This window comes from Arachis ipaensis, chromosome B3 (assembly GCF_059453495.1).
Source record: "Arachis ipaensis isolate K30076 ecotype BB chromosome B3, ASM5945349v1, whole genome shotgun sequence".
NCBI lineage: Eukaryota > Viridiplantae > Streptophyta > Magnoliopsida > Fabales > Fabaceae > Arachis > Arachis ipaensis.
This window is the reverse complement of record NC_142438.1, coordinates 12,698,636-12,718,957: the sequence shown is the minus strand read 5'-3', so window position 1 is coordinate 12,718,957 and position 20,322 is coordinate 12,698,636. Positions and strand designations below refer to the sequence as shown.

The following is a 20,322-nucleotide window of genomic DNA, read 5'->3' as shown; positions in this document are numbered from 1 at the left end:
AAGTGAAGAGTATATATTGAATGAGTAGACATAGTTTCCATGTAAAGTGGATTCATGGTACATTTTCCTTGTTCTTATGGATTTAATTAGAATTAGAAATTTGAGGTTTTTCCCCATTGATTCTTTCATAATCTTACAAATCTCTATATAAAACTTGCATTGGGGTGTAAAACTATGCAGATCCAATCCATAATTCACCATTCTTTCTTAAGGAATAGAATTGCTTATGTTAAGGGAAATAAACATAAACAAAGACCAAATGAAGAAAAAGAAATTATCATTAATATGAGTCTCCATCCACATTTGAACAAGTGATAACAGTATTCTGAATAGAAAACTCTATATGAGAGAATTTTCACATGCACTATACACTAAGAATGAAAAAAAAAAAAAAAAACATTTGTTCTGCAATTGACTCAGACTATTCTTTGATTTTCACTACTCATACTATCTCTGTGTGTGTGTCTACACTTCTCAACCTATATTAGTCTTTCCTTTCATTTTATGTATATATGAATTTTTCAGTGAGCTTTCACTTGGTAATATGGAAACTGTCCTTAACTTCTTTCGTATCCGCGGTCACAAGCTGCAGAGAATATAGTAGATGACAATCAACATAATTGTATCCAAATATAAAGAAATGTTTATTGAACATAGTTATTATCGTATTTTGAGTCGACATAACACTCATTCGTCTTTGGATAGGGAGTGAGTTCCATATTCGTGGAATTCGCACTTAATCCAAAGGCAAATGATAGAATAACAACATAGAATACGATGTTAACTATGTTAAAATTAACAGTGTAATAAATTCTAACCTCTAAGCTCAAATCATTCCTAGTAGCATGTGCTCTCAAATAACCAAATTCAGAAATCCTTATCAGACTCCAGTTATCCACCTATAAATACACAATTAAAAATATGTCATGTATATATGAATTAATGAATGTTGTTCATAGTGTGATGAAGATATCATTACTTACACTGCTTGGAAATTGGTCTAAGGTGAAGCCAGCATTGCCAACAACAACATGCACAGGAGCACTGTAATTTCTATGATCATATGTATCAACTCCTTTTGAATCCTTTTTGGGCATGGCTTTACATTGGTTTTGATATACAGAACAAGTTCTCTCATAATTATGCACATGCCCAAAAAGAACCAAATCAACCTGGTTCAATTCAATCCAAGAATGAATATATAAAGTGAACAAAAAATTTAAGGGTCTCTATAGTCTATGAAACTTGATGTACTAACTACTAACCTTATTGGCTAATAACAATGGCTCCACAGCTGCAACAAAATTCTTGTCAGCAGATGAATGATCTGAGGTATACATTGGCCTATGTCTGTAAACATTTAAAAATATTATAATCAATGAATATATATACTGTGAAATTGAATAAACCTATGATTTAAACTAAACTAAACCAAACTCACCCCATGAATATTAGCCATGGAGTTTTTTGTCTATTAACTGAAGCCATGTCCTTTTTCATCCATGCATACTACAAAAAATAGTGCAGTTAAATTACATGTATTAAAAAACTTATAATATTAAACCATAGATATGAACATGATTAGAAAAAGATTAAAGTATATTTTTGTCCTTGAAGTTTTTGAAAAATTTTAAAAATATTCTTTAACGTTTAATTTGTTTTAATTTATTCTCTTATGTTTTAAATATGTCTCAATTATATCTTGAGAGTTAATACTATTATCAGAGATGTTGATGTGGCAATGATATACTGACGTGTTATTGACACGTCAGATTGTCAGTAATATGAAAAAGCTTCTACGAATTTACCTGCTCAGAATTTTGTGACCAATCATGCTCAGTTGATATAACAGTGAAATGAACACTTGCTTGTTCAATAGAGTACCAAGGCTTATCCTTTGCTGAAGTTGGCATTGGAAAATATGTTTCATATGCTACTCCACATTCCCCACCAGAATCAGGAGTGATATATACTGAACCAGAATTCACATAATCCCTGAGTATATAATAAAGTATATTATAGACCATAAGCCTAGTGATTAATGATAACATCACTAGTTTAATTCCATTAATGATTATGATATAATGATAATAATAATAACAATAATACTACCTCTCATGGTTCCCAATTGCTGTCATATAAGAAACTCTGGAAGCTACTGGATTAATAAGGCTAAGGAAGAAATCCCATTCTGCTAGAAAACCAGTGGCATAGCTTATGTCTCCAATGTGAAACACTGAGTCTACATTCTCAGATTTCACTTCTTCATCTATAGCTGAAATAACTGAAAGTGCTCCTGGCTATGAATGAAAAATGAACTAGATCAAGATAATGAAATGAATGATGATGTTGTTGGTATTATTGTTCTGTGTATATGCTAGTAGTTTTGTCAAAAAAATTACCTGAATGTAATGTTCTTGTGAATCATCAAGAGGAGTTTTTCCCATATCACCATATGTAATGAATCTTAGTTCATCTGATCCTCCAGCAGGTGGAGTTAAAAACTTGATTTGTTCACTCCAACCAACAGAATCACTGCATCATCATAGCATAGTCACAATGTATTGCAATACAAATAGTTTCACAAGCTATATATATAATCTAAACCTATTGAATTAAGTTCATAAACATATATTGATTTAATTTTAATGCACTAAAAGGAGTAAAACGTTTTACATAATTGTCTAATTATTACATTTGTTGTTTTAGATATTTACACGGCCAATATAAAAAGTAGTTATTTTTGTTCAATTATTTTGTTTTACGACTAATCCATCGTAAATTGAAACTCTATTTAAGGGTTTGTTATTAGTCAATAAATTATTGCATATATAAAGTGAAATTCAAAATCTTGACAGCTGCTTAAACGGACTAGTGAGCTAACCACTCGACCAACACAAATTAGTTAGTTATTTTTGCTAAGTGAATCTATCAAAATTAAATTCTTAATACCTTCCGTATCTGTAGTTGAAGGTGGTTGAAGGACTAAGTCCTGTCATAACTGCTGAATGGATGTATCCAGGGTCATGCCATCCAAAATCCTTAGCAGGACTTGGAAGCAATGCTGAAGCTATCAAATGGAAACAGTGTTTGTTGATTTGAACAAATACATAATATATAATTATGATTAGGTATAAATAATTAAGTAATACTCACAGCACATATCATCTTGTGAAAATGTAGTGATCACTGAGGTAGCTGATTTCCCATTTGCATATTGAACTTGTTGAGGTTGATTATCTCCACTAACCCATGTTAATCTCATCTGCAACACCAATCATTAATGTAAAATTAAGGAACAAAAGATTAATCAATTAATGAATTAAAGTCTAGTTTTTGGTTACATACAGAAGTTGAAGTAGAATCAGTGGATGAGAGGTGGCCATAGAGAGGCCTCTTAGGATTAGAAAAAGTCAAAGGTTTTGACCTTCCAACAAAGCATGGGGTCAAGAATCCACCAGTGAAGAACACAAATTCGATGTCTGTTCTAATGTTGATGACGTGGAATTTTATTGAACCACTGCATGCTTTGCTCTTGCAATTAAGGTAATTTGGATCATTTGACATAACTTGTGCCTACATAAAAAATAATAACATCATATAAATTTCTTAATTTTAAGTGGGAAAACACATAATATTCATTCATTATTATTCATTAATAGATAACATAGATTTTAGTATGGAAACAAATGTAACGTATTAAATGTATAAAACATTATAATAAAATTCACTCTAGATATCACTAATTCCATTACTAGTGTCGTTACATCTAACAAGGGTATTAGATAATAAACAGTTTAGATTTATAAAATTTATATTAAAAAACATTAAATTGTTTTTTATAGAAGTGTTATGACTTATGACCTGATTATCTAATTTCATGACGTGATGATTATGTTAATTGAAACTGTTAAAAAATTAATTTAATTATAAAATATCAGGTGATGAATAAAAACCTGAATGCTTACTCCCACTTTTCATTTTACTTAAGAATATGACATGTTAATAACAAAGAATAATTTTGCCGGACTTAACCTATATGAAGTTGATAAATATGAATTATTCCTTAAGAATAATAATTAAGAATTTGCATGTCACTGTGTCAGGTTGATAATAATTAAGAATTTTGCCGGACCGAATCTCTAAATTATTTGATAAAAAATAAAATAAAATAAGTATTAATATTATTTATTCGTTAGTCACTGTGTGTACTGATATTGCATATACTTAGTTCGTTCAAAAAAAAAAAAAACGATGTTGATTACTGTGTTATACATCGATATATATATATGCAATTCCCTTTTCTTTTCTTTGGGGTGGGGTGATTTAGAAGAAATTCCCAAAATTATTATATATAATACATGTTCCCAAGATCCTTCTCAATATGCGAATGAACCTAGTTATTATACACTTCAAAGTATATATATATATATATATACACGAAGAGGAATATGCTTTTTCCATTCCCATTATGCACAAATAAATAATTAAAATGAATAATTCTTATTATAACTTTAAATATAGTTTTAGTTTCGTAATAGTTAACATTTAAATAATATATACAATGTAGTGGCTTTTATTTGTGCTAGCTAGGAGCATCTAAAATTATATTCCATCTCAATATACCATTATAATTTTGGGTCGGAGCTTTCAACAAGATATTAAAACATTGCGTGAACGTAACGTCCCTTTGACAATGTCTTAGTTAAGAGATATCAAAACATTGGCATCCATTTTTTTTTTTTTTTTTGCCTTAATAATTTCCCTAGCTAGCTAGATATTCCCCAATGTATAAATGTAAGAGGATAATTTAGGACCTTGCTGATAAACACCACAATGAATGAAAATTTGGGCAAGCAAAACCATGAAATTATTCTTAATTAATTTAACATTATTAAATGTTAATGCCGGTGGAGTAATTAATTTAGTTGAAGAAGAAGAAACAGCTGCTCGCTCGTACCCACGTCAAGAATTTAAAGAGAACATTTATTTACCTATACCTCTCATTCCTATTAGAATGATATATATTTTAATTATATATTATTCTTCTAATAAATAACCTGTAAAAAAGACTTACATGTATTTTTTAATATTTATTAAAACATTTAAAAATTATTTTTTTATTAAGATTTAGTTTACAAGGCTTTGTACTTTGTAGTGGCTCATAAAGTGTGAACGAAAATGAGCCAATTTTAGATTGTGAAGAAAAAAAATTCAAAATAGCTCATGGATCTATTATATATATAGCTAGAGACTTTGAAAATATGAACTCTATTATATGTAGACGTATTAAATGTAAAATATATATTAAGTCGATTCATTTTCTATTTATCATTATTAAAATAAATAAATATCAATTTATTTTAAATAAAATCCACACACATTATTCATAAAAAAAGTTTAAAAGTCAATAATTTTAATTTATATTAGCTAGTACTTTTAATTTAGTTAGTAACTCAATACTTTTAATCTAATAAGACAATATTATACTTTTAATAAATATTTTTAAATATTGTTAGTTATATATTGACAAAAAAAATTATGCTGGCCATATAACATATATTACATTTCATAAAATATTATAATAATTACATAATATATACAGTTCATATATATCAATAAAAAATATTATATGTATATTAAAATTAATCATTAATTTAATTATATTTATATATATTATTTTATATATTTTTAAATATAATTTCTATTCTAATAATATTTTATATATGTTAAAAATATAATCACTTATGTATCTATTCTTATCAATTTAAGATTTTAAAAAAATTATATCATAATATGATATCAGAATTTATATGAGTTAAGAATTTATAGAGTTTGATTTTTGTTGACCTCAAAAAAAAGAATTTTATTAGCATAAAATCAATTAAAAAAATAAAAGCTATAAAAAAATTCACATAAAAAAAACTCTTACACAATTTCATGTTATGAGTTGAAGAATATTCCCTCAATATACACATGATTAGATAATGGATGGTGATGGATAAGAAAGGAACAACTGCAAAAAATTATGGTAGCTGATGTATGTACGTGTGTGGATTGAATTAGAAGAAGCTTATATATGAATGAAAAAGAAGGCGTCTAAGTTATGTACACACTTTATTCTCATACATGAAAACAATGCACATGGTGTATGTATGGTTGCACGTTGCCAAATTCAAAACCATCTCTATCTTATGCATGTATAAGTATGAACATTTTTAGTGTTGTAGCCTTAATTATCACTGGTGTTAACAAGTCAAACTTAAGCTTCCGAGATAGAGAAAGGAAAGAAAGAAAAAAAATATATAAATTACTAATAAATTAATGTAGCCAACTTATTAATATAGCATACTGTTAATGTCGTAAGTGTAAGGAGTGTTGAAATTAGTCTTACATTAAAGAAAGTAAAAAAGAGTGAGAAGTTTATAAAATGAGAAATCTATTAACTTGACATCTTAAAGTTTTGAGTTGGATGAAAATTCTCCGACCCAACACATACTTAATACTATTAAAAATCAATGGACTAACGGAATGAACATTATCCTTACTTCAATAAGAATAAGAAAAAAACATTACATGGTCATAATTAATTTCATTAAAAAATAACATACCAGCAATACATTGAAAAAATTATTATTATATCTTAAGTTCTGATTTCGGTGAAAAATACATGCAAAGCAAGGATGACGAACTTAACTAATTAATCTCTCCGCTTAAGATTATTATAATAAAACCATTGACTAATTAAAGACAATTAATCTATTAATTAATATGCTGATGATAATTTCTATACAACCAAGCTTTATTATTTTCATCATATGACAAACTAACAATATATATAATAATAAATCATACATATACTTAATTAGAAACGCAAGTTTTGCACCTTATACCCAACAGAAAATAACAGGTATGGCATTTATAAGGCATGCTCTAGAATATGAACCCACATCGTTGCTTCCATTTATTATTATTATTATTATTATTATTATTATTATTATTATTACTATTACTATATCTTATATTATACAGGACAGGACATTACATAAATAAAATCGCTCAAAAAACCTCGAAAAGAAAGGAAACCATATTGCACCAAAAGTCAAGCAGGACCATAATTAATTAATTAAAATAAAATAAAATAAAATGAAACTATTAATTTAACAAGGTATGTACCTTAACAGGGTAATGGCAAAGTAGTGGAAGTTTGGCAATATCACCAGTTTGTACATAGTATAACTCGCTATGAAGACAAGTGTTAACACTGCACATACATAACGTATATATAATATTAATTATGAATGAAACATGATCAACTTCTTGTTAATTATTATTCGAATGAACATAATATATGCATGTCAGTGCATGAGTTGTGTGTGAGCAATAATAGTAAAGTTTAACTTTAATTTAGATCCCATCAATCATATATATGTCATGAGAGGAAAACAAAAAAGAGTAATAACTAACACTTTATTTCGTGTACAACCATTTAACACTTCAATGCAAAAGTGAGAAATGAAACATTATTCATGATAACAAACAAAGCAAAAAGTGTTGCACTATAAATGAATTCAAACATCACTTTATCAGTTTATTATTACTATTATAAATTAAATATCAAAGTCAGTGCAATATAAAGTGTAAAGTAATTAATTTTATAAAAAAGAAAATACAAGTATGATATATAGAAGAGGAAGTATAAATTTATTTAAGTTATGGTATAAATTCATTTAAAGTATCAGTATATTAAAATTAAACTCATATATATATATATATATATATAAAAGTGTGTTTTATAACATCTAATTTTTTAACTATTTAATACAAAAATAAAAAATATCTTTCTTAATTTTTAGACAAATTAAATACCCACGTGTTAAGTAACAGAAAAAAATTTTTAATTAAAAAAAATAAATTTATGATCACTAAAATAATTTTTATAAATATAAAACATCTTTCACTTTTTTTTAATCTCTAATCTGACAAATCAACTAATTGTCATGGATTGGAGTATATTGGCCAATAGATTTTTTTTTTTTTACTAAAAGTTTGGGAAGACGATGCCATTTAAGCTGTAACTCATTGATATATTGGCCAATAGATTATTGTATATAAAAAACATGATTTGTATTCTCTTTTTTATATTTATTTTAATAAACTGAGGATGATTAATATGGAAGATATTTATGCAGAATAAATTCTTACTTAGAATTGGAAGGTGAGATCATGGCGACCCAATCTCCATTGGAGGGTCTAGAAACGCCGGAGACGGTTACTGTGATGAACTCATCATCCGACAAACTTGAATTGGAGGAACTGACATTCACCATCAACTTCAAATTAGGGCTGGAAGCAGAGCAATCTGGCAACACTCTTCTATTTATCGTTCTGAATTCTGATAATGCTGTGAAGTTTCTGTGCACTCTTGAACTCTTTCTTATCACGTCCTCTAAAGTCGCATCAGCGCTTAAACATTTAACACACATAATCATTAATAATACATATTTGAGAATCCAACGATTATTAGACTCCATTGTTGAAGAAGAGAAGAAGGATGAAGGAGGGAAAGTAAGAAGGCTGTGTTTGGGAAATGATGATTTCTTTGAATTTATAATAATAAGAAGAAAAGAAGGCGTAGTTATTATTAATTACGTTATGGCATGTTGATGTGAATGTGAATATAGAAGAACAAATATGGTGCGTATAGGAAACATTTTTGTCATGGGTAGGCCAAGAAGAAACAAATTTTCCTTCTTCATATTATATTATGAATTTCATTTTTTGGATGTAAAAAAATTTACATAAATAATTAATAGTGTTTTATTTGACGTATAATTTATATTTGGAGAAATATTAACAAACTAACACTATAATAATTAATTTCTTTTAATATTATAATAAGTTGTTAAATAAGATCTTAAATTTTGTTAACTTTGAATTTTAAATATTTTTTAATTAAATTTTATTGTTTCTATTTTTAAAAAGTTTAAATTTTTTTATATTACATATTAAATACAATATTAGTTAGCTCCAAGATTTTTTCTGCTCCTTATCAGTTACCCTATTTTTATATCACTCTTAGATTTTTTTTTTAGATAAATATTATGGTGTGTATTATATTGTGCCTAATTTATTAAAAAATAAATATATAATATTTAATAAATTTTAAATATTTTATTTTTATTTTAAATATTTTAATTTTAATTTTTAAAAATAAATTAAACAATTTATACACTACAATAAAATAAAAGACATCATAAAATTCATTTTTTTTTAACCACATCTAATGGCTGAAAAGTGTGGCAGAGTACTCAAACTCTCAAAGTAACCTTGTCAGGTTGTTTTAGGCTTAGTTTGGTAAAATTTTTATTTTTTAAAAGTAATTTATAAAAATTAATTTTTAAAAAATAATTTTTTAAAAGTTGTAATATTTATGTTTGGTAAATCAAATAAAAAATAGCTTTTAATAAACACAAACAACATCAATTGTGTTTGGTAAAATAGCTTTTAAAATTTAAAAATATTATAATAGACATAAATGTAATAATTAAATTTGAAAATTAGTTAAATATGAGGTTATATTAGACTTTTAAATTTTGAAAAGCACAAGTCAACTTTAAAAAGCTCTATTTTAGGTGCTTTCAAAAGTACCCCAATCTTTTAAAAGCTGCAAGAATAAACACATGGTCTTTTTAATTTATCAAACACAAAATGAGGAGTTTAAGCTTTTAAAAAGCACAAACACCTCTTCAAAAAACTTTACCAAACTAAGTCTTAGACGGTCTCAATATTTTTTAATTGAAGAAATTTTTATTCATAAAAATAGTTAAATTACACTTAAAATAAATAAAATATTAGATTTAACTAAAAAAAATATTCCTTATATTAAATTATATGTTGAGAGTGAATATACATTTTAATTAAAAAATTTCTTAATAAATAAAAAAAATTTTAATTTCAAAATTTACACAAATACTTTTTTAAATAAATCTGAACATTTAATTGTTTTATCTATAAATATTTTTATAAAAGAATTTTTTTATTATATCTTTATTAGGCGCGCTCGTGCGTACACGCGTATGCGTACGTGTCTATAAACTCTTTTGTTCGATGGGCCCATATCCAATTTTGTGAACCCCCAACATTGGAGCGAGGTCCGGTTCTCGTATGAATTTTTTAAAAATTCAGTATTTAAATTCTTAAAGTGGAGTCCAATTATGAATTATAAGTAATTTAACCCTCTTTTTTAAGGATTCTCTTTAGTGAAAGATCTACATTAATGCATTAGAATCACTCATAAAAGAAAAAGGAACGACAATAATTTTGGCAAGGAGCGACAATAATTTTTGTAGAGGCATGAATTCAGAAAGATAAAATAGTTTAAAAAAGATAAAAAATGAAAAAGATGAGAGTGTAAATGTGAGAAGGAATAAAGTAGAGATAATGGTAGATTTAAAAATTTTATAAATTGATTAAAAAAATTATCTAAAAATTTACTATGAATATATGTCCACTTTTAAAAATTTGTATCTTACTATTTTAAAAAGACAAATTACATATTTTTAATGTATAAATGTATGTAATTATATCTTTTATAAATTTATGTTTTATAAAATAAACGTTGTACGCATAACACCGTATCCATATTTCTGGTAGAGCTCGACAGCAAACAAACGCTGAGTTTGGTGTCTCAGTGTTGGAGTTCAGGCACGCTAAGTACTAAATACAATTCCACTTTTATGACTTCAACGTTGTAGCAATCAATTATGGTTGGGACCCAAAATTCCTGTAAATACTATCATTTCAGCATCCCTATATTTCTTTTCACACCAACATTACATTCCAATCTTTCTGAGTTTCTTTTTGAAAAGCCAACAGTTACTTTAATTGAGTGACAAACAAAATAGACTAATAAAGATGGAATATTAAGCCAATTGTTTTAGGGTGAAGTTTTTAGTGGGACAATGAATCTGTTACCGCCCTGGATTCCCGCGGGTCAACCCGACCCGAGCTCCACCCGACCCGGACACGCGTCCCGTACGGTTCTCTCGCAGCTATAGGACAGCGTCTTTGGGAGTATGGGCCTGCCCTCCAGAGGGGCCCAATACTGACGTGTATATAAGGGGAAGACTGGCTCTTCCCCCGAGGTACGTCACATCCCTACACCACCTTCATTCTGACTACACGTATTCTGACAAGAGCGTCGGAGTGTTTTTGCAGGTGGCACCCCCCTCACACGAAGTGCTCGGGACCTCGCGCCCTCGGACTGGGAGACTGTGACCAGACGAGCCCCTTCCTTCACCCATGATCCTGACCCGAACCGTCCGGTAACCGATACACCGAACATTGGCGCCGTCTGTGGGGAATCTCGTCCATGGACTTCGTACTAGTCCAGACTGGGACCGGCAGCGAGGCCGCGCCTCCTGTGCTTGGGGGAGGCGCCGTTTCGACAGAAACTCGACAACAGCAGAGGTCACCTCCAAGGGACACGATGCAGACTCACGAAAGACGCCCCTTCGGAGGAACTGGCGACAACCACGCCAGGATAATGCAAGAGTTGCGCCATAGGATGCAAGACTTGGAACGCCGGCTAGCCGAAAGAGAACGCGACCAACACACCCCGGAGCAGAGCCCCACCCGCTCCCGTTCAAGGAGCCGCTCAAGGCGCTCACCCAGCCCCCAATACGAGTCGGAGGGCACGGGGGGACGGGGACGAGCCAGAAGAAGAAGCCGGGACCCCGTCATTTACGCCCGACACGAGAGACGGCGTGCGTCGAACAGAGGCGAAGAGGACGCCCGTCGGGAGAATGACGAGCCGGGGAGAACTACCCGGGGACCAGTGATAATAGGAGCGACCCCTTTCCACCGTTCCGTACTCGAGGTCCGGCTGCCGAAACACTTCGACAAGCCAACGGACATGAAGTATGATGGAACACAAGATCCCCTGGAACACTTGACGGCCTTTGAGGCCAGGATGAACCTGGAAGGGGTGGGAGACGAGGTCAGATGTCGCGCCTTCCCGGTCACCTTAGCGGGCCCAGCGATACGGTGGTTCAACAACCTCCCGCGGGGCTCGGTGACTCAATTCTCCAACATCAGCCACGCCTTTTTGGCTCAATTTACGACCAGGATTGTCAAAGCCAAACACCCAATCAATTTGCTAGGGGTGACACAGAGACCCGGAGAGCCGACCAGGAAATACCTAGACCGTTTCAATGACGAGTGCTTGGAAATTGACGGTCTAACGGATTCGGTGGCAAGCCTGTGCTTGACGAACGGGCTCTCGAATGAGGACTTCAGGAAACACCTTACCACAAAGCCCGTTTGGACAATGCAAGAGATCCAGTGCGTGGCCAAAGAGTACATCAATGACGAAGAAGTCAGCCAGGTCGTGGCTGCCAATAAACGGCAGCCCGCCTACAACCAAGCACGGTACTATGAAGGTAGAGAAAGACCAAAGGAACACGCCAGGGACGACGGCCTGAGTAAAACACCCAAACCGTTCCCCTGAGTTGGAAAGTTCACCAATTATACCCCCCTCACGGCACCAATCACCGAAGTTTACCAACAGATAGCGGAAAAGGGGATACTGTCAAAGCCCCGACCTCTGAAGGACAGGACGGGAGGAAACAAGAACCTCTACTGCGAGTACCACAAGGGTTACGGACACAAGACCCAAGACTGCTTCGACCTGAAAGACGCCCTGGAACAAGCTATCAGGGACGGAAAACTTGTCGACTTCTCCCACCTTATCCGGGAACCAAGGAGACGCAACCGAGACCACGATAGCGAAGACAGATCCCGGTCAATAAGGCGACGGCAGGAACCAGAGGGTGACGACCACGGCCTTACAGTGGTAAACGTGGTAACGGCCAGAAATACCGCCCCAAGGTCAAAGTCAGTACAGAAAAAAGACGCCAAAGTCCTAGCAGTCTCCACCTCGACTGTTAGAAGTTCCCGAGGTATCCCACCCATCTCCTTCGGCCCAGAGGACCAATGGTTTGACGAGGCACCGGAAAGTCCGCCCATGGTCATCACGGCCAGGGTCGGAACGGGCCTTGTCAAACGAATCCTGGTAGATACGGGGGCAGACTCGAACATCATGTTTCGAAACGTTTTCGATGCCCTGGGACTAAGGGACGCCGACCTGACGACCCACCAGCACGGTGTGGTAGGGTTGGGGGACCACTTCATCAAGCCGGATGGAATCATCTCACTCCCGACCTCTGTAGGACAGGGGAAAAAACGACGAACAGTCATGGCGGACTTCGTAATATTACGAGACTCCACGGCCTATAACATCATTCTGGGGAGAAAAACCATCAATGACCTGGGGGCAGCCATTAGTACAAAGCTGCTGGTGATGAAGTTTGTCACCGATGACGGATCCGTAGGATCCATCAAAGGCGACTTGGAAACGGCGGTCGCTTGCGACCACGCTAGTCTTTCTCTCAGGAAAAAATCCAAAGAAGCATCTGGGGTCTTCCTTGCTGACCTGGATGCCAGGATAGACGACAAACCCAGACCAGAGCCAGAAGGAGACCTGGAAAAGTTCAGGGTCGGTGAGGAAGACGATAAGTTCACATTCATAAACAGGAACCTCCCCCACGAGATGAAGGAGCCTTTGATGGAAATGATCAGGGCTAATGCCGACCTCTTTGCCTGGACGCCTGCCGATATGCCCGGAATAGATCCCCAGCTCATATTGCATCACCTGGCCGTTAAGGCGGGAACCAAGCCAGTGGCCTAGAGGAGGAGAAAAATGTCGCAAGAAAGGGCAGAAGAGGTAGCCAGGCAGACGGCCAGCCTCCTAGAAGCAGGATTCATCCGAGAACTGGACTACTCGACCTGGTTGTCGAACGTGGTCCTGGTTAAAAAGCACAATGGGAGATGGAGAATGTGCGTGGACTACTCTGACCTGAACAAGGCGTGTCCCAAGGATTGCTACCCCCTACCTAACATCGACGCACTCGTCGACGCAGCGGCGGGGTACCGGTATCTGAGCTTCATGGATGCCTACTCAGGATACAATCAGATACCGATGCACCGACCCGACGAGGAAAAAACGGCGTTCATAACGCCAGGAGGAACCTATTGTTACAAGGTAATGCCTTTTGGTCTGAAAAACGCTGGGGCCACGTACCAAAGGCTGATGAATAGGATATTCAGTGAACTTATAGGCAAAACAGTAGAAGTCTACGTGGATGACATACTCGCAAAGACCACACGACCCGACGACCTCCTGAGCGATCTTGATGGCGTTTTTTCCTCCCTACGGCAACACGGCATGAGGCTTAATCCGCTCAAGTGCGCGTTTGCCATGGAGGTCGGAAAGTTCCTGGGATTCATGATTACTCAAAGAGGAGTAGAAGCCAACCCAGAGAAGTGTCGAGCAGTTCTCCAGATGAAGAGCCCGGGTTGTATCAAAGACGTCCAACGACTTGCCGGGAGGTCAACGGCTTTATCCCGATTCCTCGGCGCGTCAGCAGCAAGAGCTCTGCCTTTCTTCAATCTAATGAAAAAAGGAATGACGTTCGAATGGACCCCAGCATGCGAAGAGGCATTCAACCACTTCAAGCAGATCTTAGCGGCACCACCGGTCCTCGAAAAACCCAAGGCCGGAGAACCACTCTACCTCTACTTATCAGTAACCGAGGAAGCACTTGCCACAGTACTCGTCAGAGAAGAAGGGAAGACCCAACAACCCGTTTACTTCGTGAGCAGGGTCCTCCAAGGACCAGAATTGAAATACAGCAAGCTGGAAAAACTGGCGCTGGCGCTCCTAGTCTCTTCCCGAAGGTTAAGACAATACTTCCAGAGCCATCGTATAGTCGTGAGGACGGATCAGGCGATTCGCCAAGTACTGCAAAAACCTGACTTGGCCGGTAGGATGATGACCTGGGCCATCGAGCTCTCCCAATACGACCTACAATATGAACCCCGACATGCAATCAAAGCCCAGGCAATGGCAGACTTTCTGGTAGAGGTGACGGGGGACCCCCCCGAGGAAACGGGCACACGGTGGAGGCTCCACGTTGACGGGGCCTCCAACTAAACGTCCGGGGGAGCAGGGTCATCTTAGAAAGCCCCGCAGGGGTCATCTATGAGCAATTGACTAAGTTCGAGTTTCCAGTGTCGAATAACCAAGCAGAATATGAAGCTCTCTTGGGCGGACTAATACTAGCTCGGGAAGTCGGAGCGACAAAGGTCGAAGTATGCAGCGACTCACAAGTTGTCACCTCGCAGGTGAACGGAAGCTACCAAGCCCGGGACCCCCTCCTGCAAAAATACTTGGAAAAGGTTAAAGAAATAACGAGTCAGTTCCAGGAGGTCATCGTCCAACACGTCCCAAGAGAAAGGAACACACGAGCAGACCTCCTGTCTAAGCTGGCGAGCACAAAGCCAGGGTCGGGTAACCGGTCCCTTATCCAAGGCATGGTGAAGGAACCGACGGTCGCCCTCCACTTGACGAAGTCGAGCCCCTCATGGCTAGACCCCATCACCAACTTCCTGGAACTCGGCAAGTTGCCTGAAGATGAGAAAGCAGCCAAAGCCTTAAGAAGGGAGGCGGCCAGATACGCAATCATACAGGGACAACTATTCAAAAAGGGACTCAGCCAGCCCCTATTGAAGTGTTTGCACCCCGACCAGACGGACTACGTGCTCAGAGAAGTCCACGAGGGGTGTTGCGGACACCACATCGGGGGTAAAGCCCTAGCAAGTAGGGGTGTTCGCGGTGCGGTTTGGTTCGGTTATTTGAGAAAAAGTCATCCGATCCGATCGTTTATCAAAATTGCGGTTCGATTTGGTTCGGTTTATTTTCCAAGATCATCCGAACCAAACCAAACCAATTAAAATCGGTTTGTTCGGTTTATTTAACTAATTCAAATAAAAGCCATTATACCATTTCACAGTCACTAACAAATAACAATAGTCAACCTAACACAGAGATCACTAACAAATGAGCAGAAACACAACAAACTAAAATAATTAACAATTTTGCAAAAACAGCAGTAGCACAATGATCAATTTGACTCAAATTTCTAACAAATTAGCAGAAGCACAACGAATTAAAATCATTAACAAATGTTGCAAAAACAGCAGAAACACAAATAGAACAATAATCAACCTGAACTGAATCAAGAAAATCAAGATACACAACCAAACTAATTCCAAAAAATTGCAAAAATGGTGCCCCAATTCCAAACTGAATCAAGATATAGAACCAAACTAAATCATAAATACAGCCAAACTAATTCCACAGTTTTCATGTGGTGCACTAATTCCACAAATTCTTCCTCTTTCACCTTCCCCTCTCCTGCATTAACATTGAATAAACAAAAATTCAGAACCAACCCTAAACCAGAATTACCCTAAATAAAAACAGATAAAAAAGTTCAGAATAAAAAAAATAAAATCTGAATCCATAAGAAGACTAAACCAGAATTAAAAAAATAAATAGAATCAGAACAAAAAAAAAATAACCTGAGATGGAAGGACAACACTGCTTCAATGACAGAGAAGAAGAGACTGGACAGTGACACGACTTCAACGACGGAGAGACGGGCGATGAACGGCAGCAGCTTCGACTGCGTCTGGTGCGTGTTGCTGCGGTTTGTTGAGGACGACGACGGCTGTTGGTTCGTGGAGGAGACGGCTGTTGGAGCGGTGGTGTGTGGAGCCGTCGAGGATGAGGGACAGAGAGGAACGCTACGAGCCTACGAGGAAGGGAGAGGGAGAGGAGAGGACTGCACTACCGTGATGGTGCTGTCCGGCGACGTCGATGGCGGAGAAGAAAGAGGAGGTCCGGCGTTGAGACACAACGCTAGAGACTGAGAGAGAGCTTGAGGAGTTAGGGTTCCTGGTAGGTGAGGGGTGGCTGCGTCTAGATTAGGAGGAATTGTGGAGGAAGGCCACTTTTATATTAGGTTTTTTAATAATACCGGTTCGGTTCGGTTCGGTTAGGATTTTTTATAACAAAACCGAAAACCGAACCGAACCATAAAAAAACTGCAAAAAAATTATTTTTTCGGTTTTTTTGGTTTTCGGTTTGTTTAATTATCGGTTTTTTTGGTTCGGTTGGTCGGTTTTGTTCGGATTGGATCAGTTTTGAACACCCCTACTAGCAAGGAAGCTCATCCGAGCAGGATACTACTGGCCGACAATGATGAAGGACTCAAAGGAATTTGTCAAAAAATGCATAAAGTGTCAACAAAACGCCAACTTCCACAAGGCACCGGCCTCCGAGCTAAACTCTCTGACGACTACTCGACCTTTCGCACAATGGGGAGTCGACCTCCTGGGGCCTTTCCCGGTCGGCCCAGGACAAGTCAAATACCTCATTGTCGCCATTGACTACTACACCAAATGGGTGGAGGCTGAACCGCTGGCTACGATATCGTCCTCCAACTGTCGGAAGTTCATGTGGAGGCAGGTGATAACCCGTTTCGGTATCCCGGAGGTCGTTATCTCAGACAACGGGACCCAGTTCACGGACAAGAAGTTCATGGAGTTCCTCTCTGGCCTAGGGATAAAGCAGAAGTTCTCCTCGGTAGAACATCCCCAAACAAACGGGCAGGTAGAAGTCGCAAACAAGGTCATCCTTCTTGGTCTAAAGAAGCGCTTAGACAATAAGAAAGGAACATGGGCTGACGAACTCGCCTCCGTCCTATGGTCTTACCGGACAACTGAGCAAAGCGCTACGGGAAAAACTCCCTTTCGCCTAACATACGGGGTCGATGCGATAATACCAGTCGAAATCGGCGAACCGAGCCCCCGACTACTACTCGCGGGCATGAGCGAAGCGGTCGAAAAGGACCTGGTTGAGGAAACAAGGGAGATGGCTCACCTATCAGAAACGGCGCTGAAACAAAAGATAGCCCTGCGTTACAACGCAAAAGTCCTCAAACGAGATTTTGAGGAAAGGGACCTCGTCCTGCGACGCAACGACATCGGCGTCCCGACCCCAGGGGAAGGCAAGCTGGCGGTGAATTGGGAAGGTCCCTACAGGGTAAGGGAGGTACTCGGCAAAGGTGCTTACAAGCTCGAAAGACTCGACGGCAAGGAAATACCCAGAACATGGAATACGGGTAGCCTAAGAAGGTTCTACTCATGACCAGACGACTCGCCGACCCGGGAACCCAAACAAATTTTAAATATTCGCCTTGTTCGCATGATGATCTGTCTTTTTATTTTATCAAATGCTCGCCATATTGATTAATTTGTTTAGCTAACGACTAACTCATACTTGTCAAAAATTTTCGTGCTTGTCCACTACTTTCCTACGTGCGCCGCGCACGAGCGCCCCCTAAAACGGCAGACCGGGACTGATCACCCCGGGGGCCATCTTCCTTATGGTCAAAGCCAACTACGACGACAACACGACCACGGCGATCCAAGCCATAACAAACATAAAATGGGAAAACGGGCGCGAGCCCACCCCCGAAAGAAACAACGACAACAAATATAGCAAACGGCAATCCGGCCAAACGACTGAATAAGTATAACTTATAAAGAGTCAAAACAAAAAACGAGCAATAAATTGTTCAGCAAACGCATTACGAAATATCCTAAGTTACAAGACCTCACTTCCTCGACATGTCAACAATCTTTCCGTCCTGGATAGTCTTGAAAACGCCAATTGACGACGTGTCGAAATCAGGAGCTGCGATCTTTAGCTGAGCCTTCAGGGCATCTTCGGTCATCGAGATGGCGTTCTTCCCTTACTCCTTGGTCACCTTAAGCTTCTTCTTAAGCTCAGCGGCTTCAGCTTTAGCGGTTTTCGCCTCCGAGACGGCCTGCTCCCGCTCTTTTTCCAAGGCGACAACCCGACCCTGAGCGGCATTCAGCTGACCCTCCAAGGTCATCTCACGCTCAAGAAGCCGGGCCACGGTCTCATCGGACGCCTTCAACCTCTCCGCAACAAACGACGATTTCTCCTCAGCAGCGCTAAGCTTTCCCCCCATCTCGGACAGCTGACCTTGGAGGAGTTCAACTTGAGCCTTGAAGTCATTGTTCGCCTTAACAGAGGACTCAAGCTTCCTCCGGAGCGCCTCCATCCCCGATAACTCGAATTCAGCCTTCCGAGCTATCACGGCCCCACGAAGCAAGGTGCGATACATCCACCTCGCCTGCCCGGACAGTTCGGTCTCGTGAAAATGCTCCTCTGTCCCGGGTATCAACTGTGAGTCAATAAATTTGGTAGCATCAAAGTTCCTTTCCATTATGGTAAGGGCCCCTTCCGGGCTGGAAGACATCTTTCGCTTCTTGGGAGTATGGATGAGCTCCACGTCACTATCCGGCTGGGGGGTGAGAGACGCGTGCCCTTCAGTGGGCCCTTCCTCACGAGTAGGGGAAGCCTGGCCCCCTGCAGCCTGTTTCCCCGACACGTCGGCATCCTGGGGAGAAGGAACAGCCTGATTCTCCTTCTCCCCTGAAGGACCCTCCGACTTACCGGCATCCTTCTCTTCGGCATTCTCGTCGTCACTTGCTTCAAAAAAGGTCTTCATCAGATTCTCAAGACCGGTCACGGTGGCAGACATTTCCACTGCAACAAACAACAGGCGCATTAGTCGTTAGATCGGGAAAAGAAAAATAACAACAAAGAAACATAGGCAAACAAAGAAGACAACTCACGAATATAGCTCCTGGCGGCCTCCCGTTCACCCATAAGAAGATGAGGGTTCACGGGGTTCTTTTCAAAAATGGCAAAAAGTACGTCAGCTATTTGCTTATCTACAGCCGACAACCTCTTGTACGTCACCTTGATGAAAGGATTCGACCCCGCACCAAAACTCCAATAAGTCTGGATAAGACGCTCCCCCTCTAACGACAACCAAAAGGGATGACGACCTTTGACGGGACGAACTTTGAAGTACTTATATTTAAAACCATGATAGGAGTCCTCAAAATGGCCAAATATACTCCTACCTTGGGCGGAACGGAAAGAGAGAAACCATTTCCTCGCCTTCCCCTGTTTGGAAGGGTTGGTAAGGTTGAAATAGAAGAGGAAGATGTCCACCGACACCGGCAGCTCCAGGTGCTCGCAAACCATTTCGAAGCAGCGGATCGAAGCCCAGCTGTTCGGATGAAGCTGAGAAGGGGGGACGGATATCCGGTTCAGCAGCGCCATTTGAAAGTCGGAGAACGGTATCCGAACACCAACTTGTGTGAACATGAACTTGTAAAACCAAATCCAATCGGGGACACGAGGAGAGTGGAAGTTGAGCTCATAAATACGCTCATGGGGGGCAGGGACAATGGCCTCGTAGTTGGCCTCCTCGTCAGTCCCCCCACACAAGTAGCCGGCTTGCCGGAACTCGG

At 38.1% G+C, this 20,322-nt stretch overlaps 1 protein-coding gene across 1 annotated transcript; it reads right to left on the bottom strand.

Annotated features, from left to right (window-relative positions):
- Positions 1–260: 260 nt before the first annotated feature.
- Positions 261–8,619, bottom strand: LOC107629648 (putative inactive purple acid phosphatase 27). The gene is made up of 13 exons (XM_016332485.3): positions 8,206–8,619; positions 7,177–7,264; positions 3,349–3,576; positions 3,157–3,265; positions 2,953–3,070; positions 2,403–2,535; positions 2,113–2,300; positions 1,809–1,995; positions 1,442–1,509; positions 1,266–1,350; positions 984–1,172; positions 819–899; positions 261–586 (listed from the first exon to the last, which is right to left on the bottom strand). The coding sequence occupies exons 1-13, from the start codon at positions 8,532–8,534 to the stop codon at positions 533–535; spliced, it is 1,857 nt and encodes a 618-aa protein (XP_016187971.1). The 5' UTR covers positions 8,535–8,619; the 3' UTR covers positions 261–532.
- Between the last annotated feature and the right edge of the window lie 11,703 nt (positions 8,620–20,322).

Coding starts and splice junctions, on each gene's coding strand:
- LOC107629648 (XM_016332485.3), bottom strand. CDS start 8,534: ATGGAGTCTAATAATCGTTGGATTCTCAAATATGTATTATTAATGATT. Junction 2,301..2,402: donor CACAAGAACATTACATTCAG/GTAATTTTTTTG, acceptor TTTCATTCATAG/CCAGGAGCACTTTCAGTTAT. Junction 1,510..1,808: donor GGTCACAAAATTCTGAGCAG/GTAAATTCGTAG, acceptor TATTTTTTGTAG/TATGCATGGATGAAAAAGGA.